The sequence below is a fragment of the Epinephelus lanceolatus genome, chromosome 22 (assembly GCF_041903045.1).
Source record: "Epinephelus lanceolatus isolate andai-2023 chromosome 22, ASM4190304v1, whole genome shotgun sequence".
Lineage (NCBI taxonomy): Eukaryota > Metazoa > Chordata > Actinopteri > Perciformes > Serranidae > Epinephelus > Epinephelus lanceolatus.
Genome location: NC_135755.1, coordinates 32,791,545 through 32,808,663, shown reverse-complemented (window position 1 = coordinate 32,808,663; position 17,119 = coordinate 32,791,545). Strand labels below are relative to the sequence as shown.

At 40.9% G+C, this 17,119-nt stretch overlaps 1 protein-coding gene across 1 annotated transcript in view; it reads left to right on the top strand.

Moving 5' to 3' along the window:
- focad (focadhesin) overlaps positions 1–17,119 on the top strand; it is a 72,650-nt gene that overhangs the window by 54,605 nt on the left and 926 nt on the right. The window contains exons 24-43 of the mRNA XM_033609710.2: positions 315–356; positions 492–600; positions 1,103–1,219; positions 2,551–2,789; positions 2,900–2,989; positions 4,612–4,759; positions 5,057–5,176; positions 6,700–6,822; positions 7,244–7,321; positions 8,060–8,131; positions 8,325–8,427; positions 8,547–8,627; positions 8,811–8,939; positions 9,028–9,143; positions 9,829–10,089; positions 10,922–11,011; positions 11,915–12,092; positions 12,424–12,521; positions 14,305–14,556; positions 14,669–14,744. Coding sequence (XP_033465601.2) covers positions 315–356; positions 492–600; positions 1,103–1,219; positions 2,551–2,789; positions 2,900–2,989; positions 4,612–4,759; positions 5,057–5,176; positions 6,700–6,822; positions 7,244–7,321; positions 8,060–8,131; positions 8,325–8,427; positions 8,547–8,627; positions 8,811–8,939; positions 9,028–9,143; positions 9,829–10,089; positions 10,922–11,011; positions 11,915–12,092; positions 12,424–12,521; positions 14,305–14,556; positions 14,669–14,744 — 2,522 coding nt within the window. The remainder of the gene's footprint in view (positions 1–314; positions 357–491; positions 601–1,102; positions 1,220–2,550; positions 2,790–2,899; positions 2,990–4,611; positions 4,760–5,056; positions 5,177–6,699; positions 6,823–7,243; positions 7,322–8,059; positions 8,132–8,324; positions 8,428–8,546; positions 8,628–8,810; positions 8,940–9,027; positions 9,144–9,828; positions 10,090–10,921; positions 11,012–11,914; positions 12,093–12,423; positions 12,522–14,304; positions 14,557–14,668; positions 14,745–17,119) is intronic.

The window sequence follows — 17,119 nt, the reverse complement described above, 5'->3', positions numbered from 1 at the left end:
AAAAAAAACTCAGACTCATTACAGTTTGTATACTCTGAGAGAGAGGACAATCTGATGAATAAGCAGTGGGAAATTTGAGTTTGTACTGCAAAAAACATGAGTGTACGAACAGGTTAGAAAACTGGCATGATCTGCTGTCCTCCAGAGATTGCTGGTCTCACTTAACACTGAGTTTCTTTGAATACATGCTGTTGTTCATACATGATTGCATTAGCAGAGGAAGGCTCCTCTTTTCATACTGCATTCCTGTGTTTCTCTCTTTTTCTTTTATCCTTTCTTCCTCACCTGCATCTCTTTCCTCTCATCCCTCTCAGGGCCAGAGATCACCTGGCAGATGCCATCAAGGCTGCTAGAAAGTAAGTCCCTTGCTTCACTATATGTATTTTCACAGGAAACACAGTTGTTGAGGGGATCTGTAGGTTACAACTTGATATATTGGGTCCAGTCAGAAATGTCAGTCCTGACAGTAGCATGTTGTTTGTGTGCTTCAGGGACAGTCCTGTTGTTCAGGGGAACTCCATCCTGGCTCTGAGCGGCCTGGCTGCTGTCCTGGCTAAATATGAGAGCAACCTGCCTGCTGACAGTGACGGCAGCCTTATGGTAACACACCTAATATATATGTTATGTGTTGTGTTAAGTGTAATATGTGTCTCTGTGAGTGTAAAACTTTGCCTTTGGTTGGTCTTCATGAAAGTGATAGATGGTAAGTTTATTTAGTTCATTTATTTCTTAATTTGTATTACTTTATTTGTATAAATTATTATTTAGGTTTTAAAGTAATCTACTTAAAATTGAAATAATACAATTGTAAAAATTATTGTATGCAGTTGATAAGTGTTCGTGAATTCTAAAGGAATACTTTACCTGCATTATGACCATTTATATATGAATTACTCACCACCTTTTACCTTGAATTTGTGAAGAAAACTTTGTTTTTCTCACACAACAAACGGAGAATACTAACCCTAACCTCAACCCTCTCCTGAAAGGGTTTTCATTGCCAACCTTCAAATTATATCATCTCATTTTGGTCCTTGGATAAGGTCTGTCTCTCAAACAAAGGTGAGCTCTATAACTTTTCTTTAATGACTTGTTGGTGTAGGCAGGACCAGAATTTGTGCCCACAGCCAGCTGGTTGGCCATGGTTCTCAACACCCTGCTCAGCATCAGCAGCAGCAGCTACAAGGCCCGAGGACAAGTTTTCCCATGGTTCCTACATGTAAGTTTCTTCTGAGGTTTATGCTTGATGTTTTTAGTGTCTTATTCTGCACCAATAGCTGTTATGATTATGAGGATACTGCATTTAAATAAGTGTTTTACTGCTGGAAAGATTGTCTTTTCATAAAACTGGGCTGTCTATACTGTAGAAAGACACAAATGTTTTTTGTAAATGGTGGTACATGATCAGAGAACAGAAAAAGTTCTCTGGCATTTGCTTTTGCTCAAGAGGTAGAAAACCTAAAACTACCAGAATGCACTGTGCCTCACTGAACCAGTAAACACTCCCACTGTTGGGAAGTGGCTGAAGTGGTCAGCCACTTCCCAACAGTGGGAACAGTGGAGTATCGTGGATTTCGGATCTGAAACATATTCTGAACTGAGACATATTCTTAGTCTCACCTCAATCATGATCACTGACCTTGACCAAACAGGGTTGATACACCTGCTGGCTAGCTTGGCCTAGTTGGCTTGGCCTGACTGCACCCAGTCCCTGGTTGACATGTTAAATACATGTAAGCTCTGTTTGTACTTTCTCCAGTCACTGTTTGGTTGACCGAATACACATTCAGGGTTCCTGACAATCCGTAAAACATCTTAAATTTAGTTTTTGATATTTAGGGTCCAAGGAGGCCTAAACATGCCCTAAAAACGCAAGGTCAGGTGCTGATGTACTGCTGTTTACTGATGTAAACGGCATTGTCTAAATCTGTATCTTGCTTGAAAATATATCAGTATATTGTACATAGTTGTTATAACGGCCAGCCCTAGTCAATTCACATTTTGGCTGTCACCATCTTGGATTTTTTGGAGCCAGACGTGACCATATGTACCAGGCTGTGAACATGTTTATTCCTACTGTGAAGTTGGGCATTTTTACATTTTTACTCCTGTGCTGGCATCATTTTTCAACCCTGGAACCCCCCAGCCAACATTAACTCAAGGGACATTACTTGAGGATTTTTATCAGACTATGACTACTACTATGCGCATGGGAGAATTAATTTAAGACAGACTATAACCATCCTCTCAGTTGCAGATGCATAACTTGCCTCCCTGACAGCATAAATGAGATTGTGTCCTCAGTGGCTCTTTAGAAAATGACATGCAATGAGCCACAAACTCCTGCAGGTGTCCCTGTTTCTCTGCTGATTTATAACTGCTGCACTGAGAATGTTATTACAACATGTAAACACAACTCAGCAGTACCTTCTCCTCACTGACTAATAATGTAATGAAATCCGCTGCTGTGCTGTTTGGCTGGTGTCAGTCAAACTCTTCAAACCTCAGAACCAATCAAACACACCTGACACCCTCCTTCTTCTGTCACAGCGTTCTTACTCAGGTGAGAACACAGCCAGTGCCATAGCTCGCTCCTGCGCCAGCCTGGCCTTGTCCCTGCTCGTCCCGGTACTGGTGGTGTGGCAGAGGGATGGTCTGGTACAGGTCCTGTCAGCGTTGCAGGCTGGCCTGCCGGGTTCCCCCACTGCTGACGACTCCCAGGCTGTCCAGTTCCACTCTGGCCTGGCGCTTGGCATGGTGCTGTCCAGCCTGCACCACCAACGCCTCAGGTAAAGTCTGTATGTCTGCAGTAATGAATCAAACACATTTTGTAATCCATCATTTAGTATTGACCTGATACTGTGTGGTCTCCGCATGTCTGTGTCTCTCTGTTATCCAGTGATGTCTCTGTTGAGAAGGATGCTGATCTCCTTCTCAGCTCTCTGGATGCTCTCCAAAGCTGCTCTTTCAACCCCAACCTGGAATACAAGTCAGTGCTGAGTCCTTAAACATGATGTCAAGTACTAATCAGTAGGCCTGTCACAGTAACTACTTCTGTTGGACAATATATTGATCCAGAAATAATCGGGATAAATAATATTATTGTCATTTTGAGAATTTATTTTATGCCACTGATATAATGATAAGAAGATAATAATGTAAGTACACCCTTTCAAAGAGCAAAGCACTTTTAATTCTTTAGAATATTCAGAGATTGAAATTGTAAATGAATAATAATAATTCACATATTAAATATATAGAAAGAACAATTTTAAACCCAGGAAACCCAAAAGCAAGCTAAGCTAATGATGAGATGTGTTTATCAGTAGTATCAGTGGTGAAGGCATGTGTGTGCATGAGTGCTGCATGTAGTGTGGAAGTGTGAAAGTAACAATGCATTGAGGGAAGCGAGCATGTCAGCCAGAGTGATGAGGTATTTACAGCCTGAGAGCACCTGGCCCAGGTGCTCCCAACAAGGTCAATCACACAGAGTAGATAAACAGGTCAGGGGACTATCACACTCTTGACCTTAGCTGTTTGTTTACTTTCCTCACTTATGTTTCACTTCTTGTGCGCTGAGCTGAACTGCCAATCAGAATGATTTCATTCACTGACAGGCTTAGGGGGCTCTGATTTCGATTTGCCATGCTGAATCGGCTGAAAAAACGCCAACAAGGGATGATAAGGGCGAACAGTGCGGGACACACTGTACTGACTAGGGCTACAGACGCTTGCTGAAAGGCCAACAATGACCGACGGCCGACTCTCAGCTTGGTGTGTCAGGGCTTAAATAGACAAGCTTAGCGCAGCTCCAGGAGCACCGCCATTACCTCCATAATCAAGCCTGTGTGCTGCAGTCAGCTCCCGGGGATGGACAGCCTGAAAGCCAGGCAGTTTTTCTGGTGAATTTACAGAATGGAGGATGAAGTTGTTAGAGGGTAAATTACAAACAAGCAACATTTTGGCTCGTTGCCAAAGGTTGGCAAGCTAACAGTTATCAAGATTGTTGCTCTTCAACTCCAAAAGTGCAGCTGCAGGCTACCGGTAAGCTACACTGTGTTGTCTTCGAAATGTTGTTTTATATTTCTTCAGACTCACGCACAAAGTCAGGGGTGAAGAGAAAACAATGGAGAATTTCTGGGGCTGAGTCTTACAATGGTTGGGAAACCCCTGCTGTATATTCTGGCATCGTGTTGGCTGAAATGTTGGGGACATTCGTATATAAACAAACATACACGTAAACATAAGGTCAAAAAATGATTAAGGTAATTTCCAAACAGAGACGGCAAGTCAATAATGTAATTATTATGACAGGCCTACTAATCAGGGGATAACAGTATACTGTATGGTTTATATCAGTGGTTTCCAGCTGGCTGTCATGAGCATGTGTCAGCATTGTAATAAAGAGTAATTTTAAAGTGTAGTGAATTTCCCGCATTACACTTTTATTTTCAAATATAATTTCCTGCTACATAAAGTAAAGATGCTGAAACATCCATCTTTCCAGTGAAATTAGCTCCATCACTTCTATGACCCTCACCCTACACGTCTACTTTGACAGTGATATTAAGTTCCCTTTCCTGAACCTTCTTACTCTGTGCTCTCCCTCAGTACCGGCTGTGTGTTAGGTCTGGGTCTGGTGCTCGCAGCTCTCTGCAGCAGCAGACAGACAGACCAACATGTCCACGTCACCCAAACACTAGACAAACTACTGTCCAGCCTGCAGGACAGCAGTGGGCTGGGACGCATGCAGCAGGAGGTACAAACAGTCTTACACTACATGATACAGTTTTAGAGTTCTCAGAAAAACTTCCTGGATACTTAGTAGTCAAGATCTGTTGAAACATGTAGAAGTTGTGGTTATTCTACTGACACTGACTGTAGCTTTAGTTTAGTAGCTTTAGTAATGCAGCATAATGAATGTAGTCCACAGGCTGAGGATAAATGGTATTGATAAAAAACTGAACCTTTTTTCAAGAAAAATGATTTGTAATAGCAATAACTGAAATTGTATTTGGAGGAGTTTTATTTCTTTTGAATATGCCCATCTGTGCAGGTCTTGGCGTACTCTGTGGCATGTGTGGGTGTCTCAGCCTTCAGCGGAGGCCTTATAGATGCTGCCAAGGCTGAGGAGATCATGAACACTCTGCGCACCCTGACTGAGGAGAGCCAACAGGTAGTCAGTCAGATAGTGTCAGCTGCATCATACATGGTGATGAAATTGTCATCACCCCAACCTCTCAGAAAAATTAAAGTTTCTAAAAATTTCTAGAAAACGGAATGTGGCCGCAGGCTAAGCAAGGTTATCTAGAACTCCCTCTCCCCAGTAATGTTTTCCAGCTCCTCCTGGTGGATCATGAGGCGTTCTCAGGCCAGATGAGATGCGTAATTCCCCCAGTGTGTTCTGGGTCTGCCCCTTGGCTTTGTACCAGTTGCACGTACCTGTAAGACCATTAACGGGAGGTATCCTGATCAGATGCCCAAACCCACTCAAATAGCCCCTTTTGACATGAAGCAGCAGCGGCTCTACTCTGAGCTACTCACCTTATCTCTAAGGGCCAATTCCCACTGAAAGCATTTTTGGAAGATTTCTAGTTTTTAGAACCATTTTTGAGGTCTATCGCTCTGGCTTCTCACAGAACCGATATGCCTCTACTTGTAAATGTAAATGTATCAGTCCTCAAGGAGACCCCCCTTGTTTTTTTTACGTCTATTTTTGTTACAATTAGTGAAGCATAATTTGCATGGATAGCTGTTTAAATTGCACATATATCCAGCTGTATATGTTTTGAACGTATTCAGTGTATCTACATTGATTGCTCAAGGTTCATAATCAGCCTCTGAGCTCCCTTTCACTCGCTTCGATGGACAAGGAAATAAAATCAGTGAATTAATTCATACAAACACTGCTGGGGTTTTTTCCCATGGAGCTGACATGAAAACTTTTTTGGTCCAGTAAATATCTGCTATGAGCTTTGGGAAGGCAGGTTAGTCTGATGAAGTCAGGGCAGATTCAGTGACAAAAAGCTGACATCTTGCTTCCAGAGAGGATTCCCAGTAAGGGTGCCAACAGCCACAGTTCAGAGGAAACTCATCCTGGCCGCTTATATCAGTGAACTTATTCTTTTCATCAATATCCAAAACTCATGACCATAGGTGAGGGTCGAAATGCAGGTAGACGGGTAGATCTAGAGCTTTGCCTTCTGGCTCAGCTCCCTCTTCACCATGGTGGTCAACTGCTTTACTGCCACTCCCCATACCCAGAGGGAACAGTCCCTGTTTTCAGGCAGGGAATGATGGCCTCAGATTTGGAGGGGATGTCTCATCCTGCCTGGTTCATACTCAATTGCAAACTGCCCCAGTGCATGCTGAGGGGCACAGTCTAATAAACAGAACCACATCATCTGCAAAGAGCAGAGAGGCAATTCTGAGAATTGAGAATTGTCTGTAATGAAGGAGTTTTTTCTCCTTAACTTGGCTCCACTGGTCACTACTAAACCTTTACTTTAAGTCATTGTACTGACTGATACTTATTTTAAAAACAATTAAAACGTGAGAAACCAATTGTTTGGTGACATTAAACTCAGGAAACAACTGATTTACGTTTTTTGTAATGTATTCTTTCAGTGCTGCACAATCCTGAAGCATTCTTTGTAGTCTAACCCCAATTTTCTCTGCTTTTGTAATGTTTCTGTTCAGACACCAGGCTTCTCCCTGGCTCTGGGGTTGGTGGTCCATGGCCTGTCAATGTCCGGCCATGGTAAAGCAGAGGACATCCAGCCTCGTCTGCTGGCTGCTTGGATCAAGATCTTATTGGCTGAGGTGCTAGATCTACATTTCCCTTCCTATTTACAGCTGCAGTAAATACTGTATTCATACAACATCTACCCACTCTAGTCTAAATCAAAGTGGGGTCATCGTGCCATACCATTAATTAAAACACCCACAGACTCTTGGCATTGAATGAATTATTAAGAATGGGAAATCAAATCTTATCAACAGTAGCTTTTAATGAGTAACTGAGTGTTCTGCTCATAAACAACTAGAAATCTGAAACTAGCCAGGATTCCTGCTGTTTAAAGTTTACACTTTACCTGTAAAATACGATCTGAAAGAAAGAGAAAGAGCCTGTATTTAATTACTCTATGTTCAAGCTTTAATTTCTGTGATACCAGGCAGCTATAACTCATATGTTTCCCAGTGTGCTGAATGATCAGTAAAGGGAGCTGTCTTTGTGTTTCAGGGCTGTCCCACTATGCAGCGCCTGGCTGCCGTTAACGGCCTGGTGGCTTTAGTAGGATCTGAGAGTTACCTCATTCAGGTAAGAGATCCACTCAGCTGCTGGGATCACTTTGAAATGATTTGGCAACGACTTACTGAAGATGTTTCACAGCTAATTTCTGCAGTGAAGTTTAAATCAGTCACAAAAAGTTAACAGTGGTGCGATGGCTGAACACCAGATAGAAATGATCCATTTTTACAAGGGCTTAGAGTTCTGGCTCAAGCACTCACATTTTACACTTTTAGCGGAAACTTTTATTATTTTTGGGGGCTTTTTTTCTTAAATTGATAGGACAGTGTTAGGTATGAAGGAGGGAGAGAGGGGATGGCTGCAGGCTGGAATAGAACCTACAGCTGCTGCAGCAAGGACACTGCCTTTGTACATGGGACGCCTACTCTACCCACTGAGCTACTGGGTGCCCTAGTTCTTCAAAATATTCTTGTCCTTCTGCTTTATGGTGTGACAAAGCTGTGGTTACGGTCTGGTTAGGTTAAGGCACAAAAAGCACTGGGTGAGGGTTAGGGAACGATAACTGCTTGGGTTAAAATGAACACTTGAAACATGGAACATGAAATCTCACTGGAGTTTTTGCGAATCCGGGGTTACGATCTAGACACGACTGACAACCATGGATATGGGGCCAATAAACTAATTTAAATTTTTACATCTTGGAGTGAAGTATTTCTAGTTATTAAATTTTGTTGTAATATGACTGCGAATGCTTCTGTTATCATACTATTCTGTACGTTTCATTGAGCTTGTTTTCCTGTGGTACAGCAAACAAGTGAGTTGGAGCTTTCCTCCCAGCAGCAGAGCAGGCTGAATGAGGTTATTCGAGCCATCACACAGGTATGTGGACACAGTTTATTCTTAAAACTGTTGGTACTACCGTATGAAATATTACTGCTTGATATTGATATATAAGATATTGTATGATGTTATCAGCTAATTACCATGACGTTTGCAGAGCACATTTTAGACCATTTGTTTTGTTAGTTCTAATTACACTGAGCTGTATGGTTGTATTTGCTCTCTTTTGCAGATCATAACATTCTCAGGAGCCATTGGTCTGCAGTCCAACAGTGCTTGTCTGGTTGGTCATCTGCATTTGGCCCATATGTCCACCAGTCACAGTCACACAGCAGGTAGGTACAGCAGCTCACAGTCAGCCACACTGTGAACCCCCACGTTTACACGGTTGGATTCTTCTAGAGTTATTGTCTGCCTCTTTATTTCTCGCCATGTCCTCCTGTTATCCTCTCAGTTCCTCAGGATTTCAGTTACCTCTCAGAGAGAAGTGTCATCAGATCCATCATTGACTTCATCACAGAGGCAGGAAAAAAAGGTTTGTGACTGGTTCAGTTAAATCTCTGCATCAATTTCGTCTCTTCTCAACTTTACCCACACAGGTTATAACTTTTTTTTCAACAATATACAACAAATATGAACATAAAATATACAAATCTTTTAAAAAAAATGTTCTCTTGCATTCTCCCTTTTTGGATCTCTGCTCCTCCTGTGGACCCAGGTCCAGAGTATGCCCCTCCAGCTCTGGTTAAGACTGCTCTGACCCCACTGGCATCAGTCGGAGCCAGTTTCCAGTACCCACCTATCAACTGGAGCGCAGTCCTATCTCCCCTGATGAGACTCAGCTTCGGTAAGACTTCTCACACATTTGTCTCTTTGTAAACTTATGGCTGGCAGAGTCAAAGCACCAAGCTCAGCATCTTTTTTCTCTCTGACAGGAGAGGATGTACAGCATCAGTGTGTGGTGCTGGCAGCGTGTCAAGCTCAGTCTTCTCAGAGTGCCTCTCTCTTTCTGGGCTCCTGGCTGTCACCCCCACTTGTGCACAGTCTCAGTGTAAGTTCCTCTCGTGTAGAGTTTGGGATTGAACCTCAGTACTTTCTGAATATTGAGCGAAATGTATCCACCACATCAAATACCAAAAAGTTGTCACTGAATGTTGGCATTAGCTCAGCACAGATAGGATGTTCAGAGGCAGGGTGTACAGTGGGACACAGGAGGATGGAAGAATCTGTTTCATAATGCCGTTTGGCAGATCATATCTCACACATTCTGACCAATGATGCCATCATACTATGTTTGATGCTGAAGTTCAGAGGTCATCCCATGGTTGATGACATTAAAAGGCCTCATTCTTTAGAATCAAATGATTTCTTGAATTAGAATATCAGATTGTAGATATCCAGTCGCCAGTGAAACACTTTTATAGCCACTACCTGTGGCAGGAGGCATCATGTTTTCAGGTTTTCCGTTTGTCCGACTCTTGTGAACGCAATATCTCAAGAATGCCCTGAGAAAATTTCTTCAACTTTGCCACAAACGTTCATCAGGAATGAACTGATTGGATTTTTTTAGTCAAAGGTCACTGTGACCTTAAAGCTGGACTGTGACCTATATGCTAATTAATACAAAATTATATAATTAAATTATAAACTATATATAATTATCTAAAATAATTATAGATAGACTATATAATTATAGAATCAAAAATGACTTAAGAGGATTTCTATTACTCTTCCAGTACCACACTCGGGCTCACCTGTATGAGAACCTGGGCTTGTGGATGAAGCATGTAGCTGAAGACAAGCTCCAGGTCTACATGGAGAGTCTGGGCCTGCAGCAGTTCCAGGAGGACCTTCGACCCCAGCGTCTGTCCCTGTGTCGCTCCGTACTGCAGGGCCTCGCTCAGGCCATGGCTCTTCCAAACCCCCCCAACAACTGCTGGAGCGTCCTCTGCTCCACCTCTGATAAGATCTTTACCCTCCTGCCCAATCACATCCAGGTACATTCAGAAATTACCTACTGAGATGACCCTTAACTTAATAAACATTTCAACACATGTCACTGTTTATACACCAACTGGCACTTTAACTACTGAAGACACATTTATATTCCCTTTACATGTGAATGTAAGAAGAAGAAAGATTGAAGAAAGTTCAATCAGTATTTGTGAACATGAGCTTCTCTCTCTCAAAGTCTTCATAAAATGAGCAAGTAATTGTTAACTGTCACCAAAACAACCACCATGTCCTGCATTGATGACATAGTCCTTGTTGGAGACGCATCAGGATGCATAAGCATTAAAAAATGTGGACAGACCACCTCAGCAAGTGGTTTGAGTGATCAGATCACATGCGTTTTGGTGGTCTTTACACTTGTGTTTAGTGCTGTCAACTCATGATCGGTACTCAAGATTGATGTTAATACCCAGTATAAACAGGCTCTCGATGTCATCTAAAACATCTTTACCGACTCATTGTCTATGGAGCAGCTTCAGACCTTATAAGTGATGGCATCACAAATTTGAGTTTTAGCATTCTAGTTTTTGGATTTAGGAGAGAGTTGTACTCACAAACCAGCTATTTCACTGCTTACAAGTCTACAAGACCGAAATTTCAACTGCGTTTAGCTCTTCAGCATACACTTAAACTGCTTTAAGTGCTTGAACTTAAACTGCAACTCCAACATATCTCACATCAAACAGTTAACATTTTATAACATTTTAACATGATTTTTTTTTAAAAGAAATGTATGAGCTGTAATTGTATCGGACCATTTAGCAAGAATATCCTATTTCAGTTCTTCCCTGCTGATGATGGATTCATTTGTTTTAGGATAATGAAGTGGATTTGTATGTGGGAATCACCAAGTGTCTGTCTGAGATGTCTGACGCAGAGATTGACCGAATCACACGAGTCACAGAGGTACAGTAGGAAAAAAAAAAATCAAAATTACAAACCATATACTGTTATAATACTCGTAATATGTTAGTATACCAACATATATCAGTTTCTTACCAGATTAGTAGTATTACCAGTACTAGTATATTTCCACGTATTTATTCGAGATATTTACCATTAAAGTGCTTTGAAATGGTGAAAAATCATACTGATATTTTTTTCATCATTAAATATATATATATATATGAGGGAATAACATTAAATACATGGTTTTAATAACAGTGCGTATTTATCCTTTTTTATGTGATAAAAACTGTAAGTTTATTATGTTAGCATCACTACCTTACCATAAAAGTTCAATGCAGCCATTTGGTTGAGCATGGCTTTACACAGTAAAAAAATCAAATTTATGAAATTATTTCAGCATATATATAATGGATAACATTAAGTTAATCATTCAATAACAATGAATGATCAGAAGTGTTTTAATTTTGTGGTAAATAGTCTATCTTAATGACATTAGCTTAACTTCACTGCCTTTACCATAAAAGGACAAATGAACTGTTTGGTAGAGCATGTTTTCAAAAAATTATTTGACCTTTATTAGACTTTACTTTTGCATAAAGTTACATAAAGACGGACTATTTAAAGACACGGCAACATCATTACATACATAAACCATATTCATTAAGATAAAGTGACTCAGAATGTGCTCTATCAAATGGCTAAGCAGAACATTAAAGGGTTAACTGTTATTTTGCCATTTGGTTCTTGGCTGTTCTTTCTGGAGCTGTTGTTGTTGTCTGTTACGTAATAGAGTTGCAACCTGCAGATATATAGATTTTATTGTAAAAAACCAAAAACAAACTTACAGATCAACTTTGAGCTGTTTTGGAAAATATTCTCATTATGTTCTGTTCTGTTTAGACTCACATGGAGAAGACCTGCTTTGTCCTGGCTTACTTGACCTCCCAGGGCAGAGTTCCTCTCTTGGGTCTCAATGATGTAATCGCTGGTGTGCTTCGCGGTTGGCCAAGCAGCACAGTCGGCTGGCTCCTCCTGCAGACTTTTTACCAGTGTCGCCTGGCCACCAACCCCAATACAGGTTAGGCCTGAAACAAGTCAACTATTGGAGCTTTTCCTGCAGCATTACATCATGCAGGAAAAGTGGCAGTGCATAGTTTGAAATCTTCCAAGTTGTGAATCATTCCTGTAAAAGAAGATACTATCTGTAAACTATGGCTTTTTGCGGATGTGATTACTAGGTGTCACTACAGTTGAGAATTTTCAAATTCCACACATAATGGTTTTAATGATCAATTTATTTAGAAGTCAACACATAGTATACCTCTCTACATGCAGTACATGTTTGCCTTCATGTTTATGTCCACCTCTGAGTGAGTCCACTTGTTGAGATGGTTTGTTCTTTGTTGTAGGTGTGTTGAAACGAATGGAGTGGCTCCTTGAGTTGATGGGACACATCCGAAACATTGCCTATGGTGCAACCTCCGTCGCATGTGGAGACACCAAACTGGTATGTTTCCGAGCCTTGCCGGCAAACTGCAGTGTAGTATTTGTGGAGCTGTCAGTGTGTTGTTGTCACATGCCACAGATAATGTTTCAGAATGTAGGTGAGAGTTTAGGGCTCCTCGGGAATAACTGTCATACCAGGGCTGGTTCGGAATGCAGCTCCAGGCTTGTTGGGCGCGTCCACTAATATGTGTCAAATGTGCGAACAGATTTTAAATTTACAAGGGACTTATTCTGCTTTTCCTTATGTTCTGTCCTATGTATATAATGACAGATGTTCATATTAAACATGGCCAGTGTTTCAAGTTATGAGATAAACGTATGTAAAAGTAATCCCTGTAAACAAAACCCACAGGCTTCAAACCGTAGGAAGTGCTGCTTGATCAGTCAGAGCAGAGTTGGCAAAGTATCTTAGACAGAGGGTGAATACAGATGTTCCAGCACAGACAGTATGAGGAACATAATGGGTTTTATGACAATTAAAGCATGTAAACATGTTCTTGTTGAAACCTTAAATACAAGTATGAACCGAAAATTAGAATAATAGGTGCTTTTTAAGCTGCTCATATAAAAAAGTAAACTAAACATCAAAACATCATCAAATGGTTTTTATTACATAGGCACAAACGTTTCCATTGGCCCCTCTTTCAGCTCTGTTAAATTTGGGCTAAATTTAGACTCTTCTATTTTGCAAGTTTTGGTGGTGCTTTTTGTGGCTGGGTTTGGATGTTGGTGACGTGTGGCTGCGAGTCATTCATCAGGATGATGGAATCAACTCACCAGTCTGTAAACTCTCCTTCTGTTGATTCCTACCTAGCTGCTTGCTAGCCAGGTTGTGTTTTTCAAATGTAAACATTAGTAAACACTGAGGAAAAGATGGAGAAGAATGACCACCAGCTGAACTAGCATCCTGCTAGCCACTGTACAGGCATTGGACAATAAACATGGCGACCTCAGTGCCGCATCAGTTTCCAACAGGATATCAGGAACTGTAATATCCTTTGATATTGGCGAATTCCTGGACAGTGCCATTCAACTAGGGGACTCTTTTTCTATATGGTGATGTGACAGAGCAGAGGACCTTGTTTGTGTCATTATTGTGAATGTGATATCTCAAGAAAGCCCTGAATTAATTTCTTTGAATTTGGCACAAACGTTCACTTGGACTCAAGGATGACCTTTATTAGATTTTGTTGATCATAGGTCAAGGTCAGTATCACCTCATCTTTCTTATTCTTGTGCATGCAATATCTCAAGAATACCTTGAGGGAATTTCTTTACATTTGGCTCAAATATCCCCTTAGACTGAGGAATATACTGGTAAGACTTTGGTGGTCAAAGGTCAAGGTCACAGTGACATCACAATATATGTTTTTGGCCATAACTCAAGATTTCTTTTCATAATTATGACTAGTGTTGACCCTATAATGATATAACGAAGTGATGTCATTTTATATTCAAAAGGTCTAAGGTCAACCTCATTGTGACATCATAATGTTCTGCATAAATCTTGACCCTTGACACTAATCTTGGGTGTTCACCTTAAAAGTGTTTTGATTGTATAGATCTTTTGTGTGCGAAGCATCCAGGTTTTCACAGACATGGATGTAAACTGTCAGAGAAGCTTGACTGATACGCTGAGGCATACAGCCACGGGGCAGTAATGCTAGTTCATTAAAAATGAACACAGTACAGTATTCAATGTGTACCATTCTTGAAACCTGTTCAAACTACGTAGTATTCTTGCCTATTTAAGTTGACGATAGATTTGCTCTGTGTTTACACAGGCCACAGACTTCCTGTTCCAGATTTTTTCTGCTGCTGTAGTTTCCTGGGGTGACCACTTCATGCCCCTCCTGCTTGGCATTAGGGCCCAGTGGTTCCCATGGCAACCCAACTCTAAGCCCCAAACTCTGCAACACAGTCTGTACGGTGAGGAGGCATTCACTGAGCGTGCCCTGCCGCAGTGCCTGCTGGGAATGCCCCACAGTCTGAGTCTGCTCCTGGACAAAAAGCCCTGGAGCAGCCAGACAGACAAGGTCAGTGTGTCTCATATACTCTGTTGTCATTTTAAAATCAATGATTAAGTTATGGGCCAGGTTTTTTTAGCTGAACAAGATGGTGACAATGTGTGTGTGTTCTGTGTCTTAGTTCATAGACTGGCTTTTCAGCATCACAGAAGGTCCTGAACAGAGTCTGTCGGCCTCGACCATCAGCACAGCCAAAGGTAAAAACAAACAATTAAGGATTCATTTTCCATAGAAATATCTCTGTCCACGTAATGTGATTTCTTTAAGTGCTGCTCCATTACTCAGACAGTGTTTGAAGTCTTTACACCCTCCTGTGCTCAGGGACTAACAGTGATGTCACGACTTATGTTAGTGTAAGTCTGTAAAGCTTGACACTGGGCCACAGATGTATTAAGAAGGGTTGATTTAGTGCTGCTGGTCAGTCTTAAAGACCCTTTACAACCAAAGTCATCAAAATTATGCATGCACATGTTGGCAGCAGATGAGTTAGCAAGCTTTAAACATTGATTTAAAACTGTTAACAGCATTAAAATGAATGGTTACTGCGTGTTTAGTTGCCAGAATCAATATTCCAACAGTGACTCAAGTTCTGACAGGATCACAACTGTTTGGGAGCAAATCTGGTGACTCAGCCAAATGCATCACGGTTGCTTGCAGTAACGGCAGCTGTTGAAAACATAAATAGAACGTGTAGCTGTCCTCATAAAAGCCTTCAATTTTACTTCAATTCATTTTGAATACATAGTCATCTGTGTTTATTATCTATGCCAACCACTTATGCAAGTTAGTACAAGCAACCACTGACACGTTCGGAAGATCACCCAATAACAGTCAGTTGTTAAACTGAAACACTGGCAGCATCTATGGTTACAAGCTTTTAAATGTGTTGATGAGCACTTGGCTGAGGACACATTAAAAAAATGTGCGTTACAGTATACAGAAGCAGAGCTCATGTTTATCTAACAACTATATATTGTTGAGCGAGAGCTATGTTAGCTAGCAAGCCAACAACACAAATTGTAAGTACAATTCCCTCTAAGGAACATTAGTTTTCTGGTTTGTTGATTGTGACTCAAGCCTCATACAGAGTGGTTGTGTGTCCTTGTCTTTAGCGAGGGAGGATTTAGCAGCTAGTGACTTATTTGCTTGCAGTTTCTCACTGGTGTACCCATTACGTTTCTCTACCAAATACATGTAAATACCTGGCCTTTGAATATTGGGCCACTTGCTAATGTCTAATACCCACTCACTAACAGCATATGGATAGTCACCATTTGTCAAAGTCAGGCTGTTTTGCATTCCTGATCTTTGGTGGTTAATGTCCTTGCGTAGTTTGACAAGCTTTTGCACTCTGCCACACTTGAATTGCCAAACTGTATGCACACTCTTACATACATCATTGTTTACAACTGTTAAAGGATCTATTGCCAGTTTGTCCTAGTGTCTAACTGTGGTACTACACCCAGTGGCCCAGAAAGCATTTTCCCCCATAGACCATCATCATGAAAGAGATGTCTGTCAAAGTGTTTACAGGTGACCTTCAACTGCAAAAAAGTCAATTATTACTCTTATGTAGACCAAAGGTTCCTAACTGGTGGGTCGCGGTCCAAAAGTGGGTCGCGTGTCCACTATGAATGGACCGCAAGTGACTTGCAAACATGTCAAGATTGTAAAAAACACACTTTATTTTTAGGTACAGTGAATTTCCAGCACAGTGGTTTTATTTTGAAGAGCTGTTTCCTGCTGTAGAATAAGTGACAGTTACTTGACAGAGACAGCAAACTGGCTCAGACAACTTGGCCAATTTCTAATATAAGGAGAACTGGCTGGACCAGTTAGGAACTGCTGATGTAGTTCAAAACACACAAACATTGGTCTTTGTAAATGTTTTATGAGAAATGAAATGCATTCACAATATTTGTTTTGCATCCAGGATATACAGTTCAGTAAACATTAACTGTGTCTGAAATCCCATACTTACATGCAATTTAGTATGCTCAAACAGTGTGTGAGATTCTTGACCACGTCCGAAACCTATTCCTATTCTGTTGAATATTGCAATATACAAACACTGGGCACTACGTTGGCATAAATACCCCACAATGCAATGCGCTGGTGACAACAATAATCATTACAGACAGTGGACCATAATCACTGGACATGTTGCTGACCTTTCCCACTAACTGAAGCATTATCTGGCAGCAACAGTGTAGACACTGGGGTTGCACTGGGGCCCATAGGATTGGGAGGGGCCTTGTAGAGAGAGCGAGCCCTCCAGTTGTAATACTAGAGAACAGTCCCTTAGGAGTAATTCAGATTGCCACCTCAGAAATATGCTTGTGTTCAAATGACTCAAGTTAAAATAAAAATGGTGCCATTTGCAATACATGCAAAAAGGCAAACCAATCTCCATCATTGTTTTATTATTATTTTTTTGTAATCTGTTACAAAATTATATGTTTATTCTACATAAAATATAAAAACTATAAATGAAAGATTCAGTTAAATTAATACTTTCCCATTTGATTCAGTTTTTTTGTCATATATAGATTTAAAACAGTAGCTAGTTTGG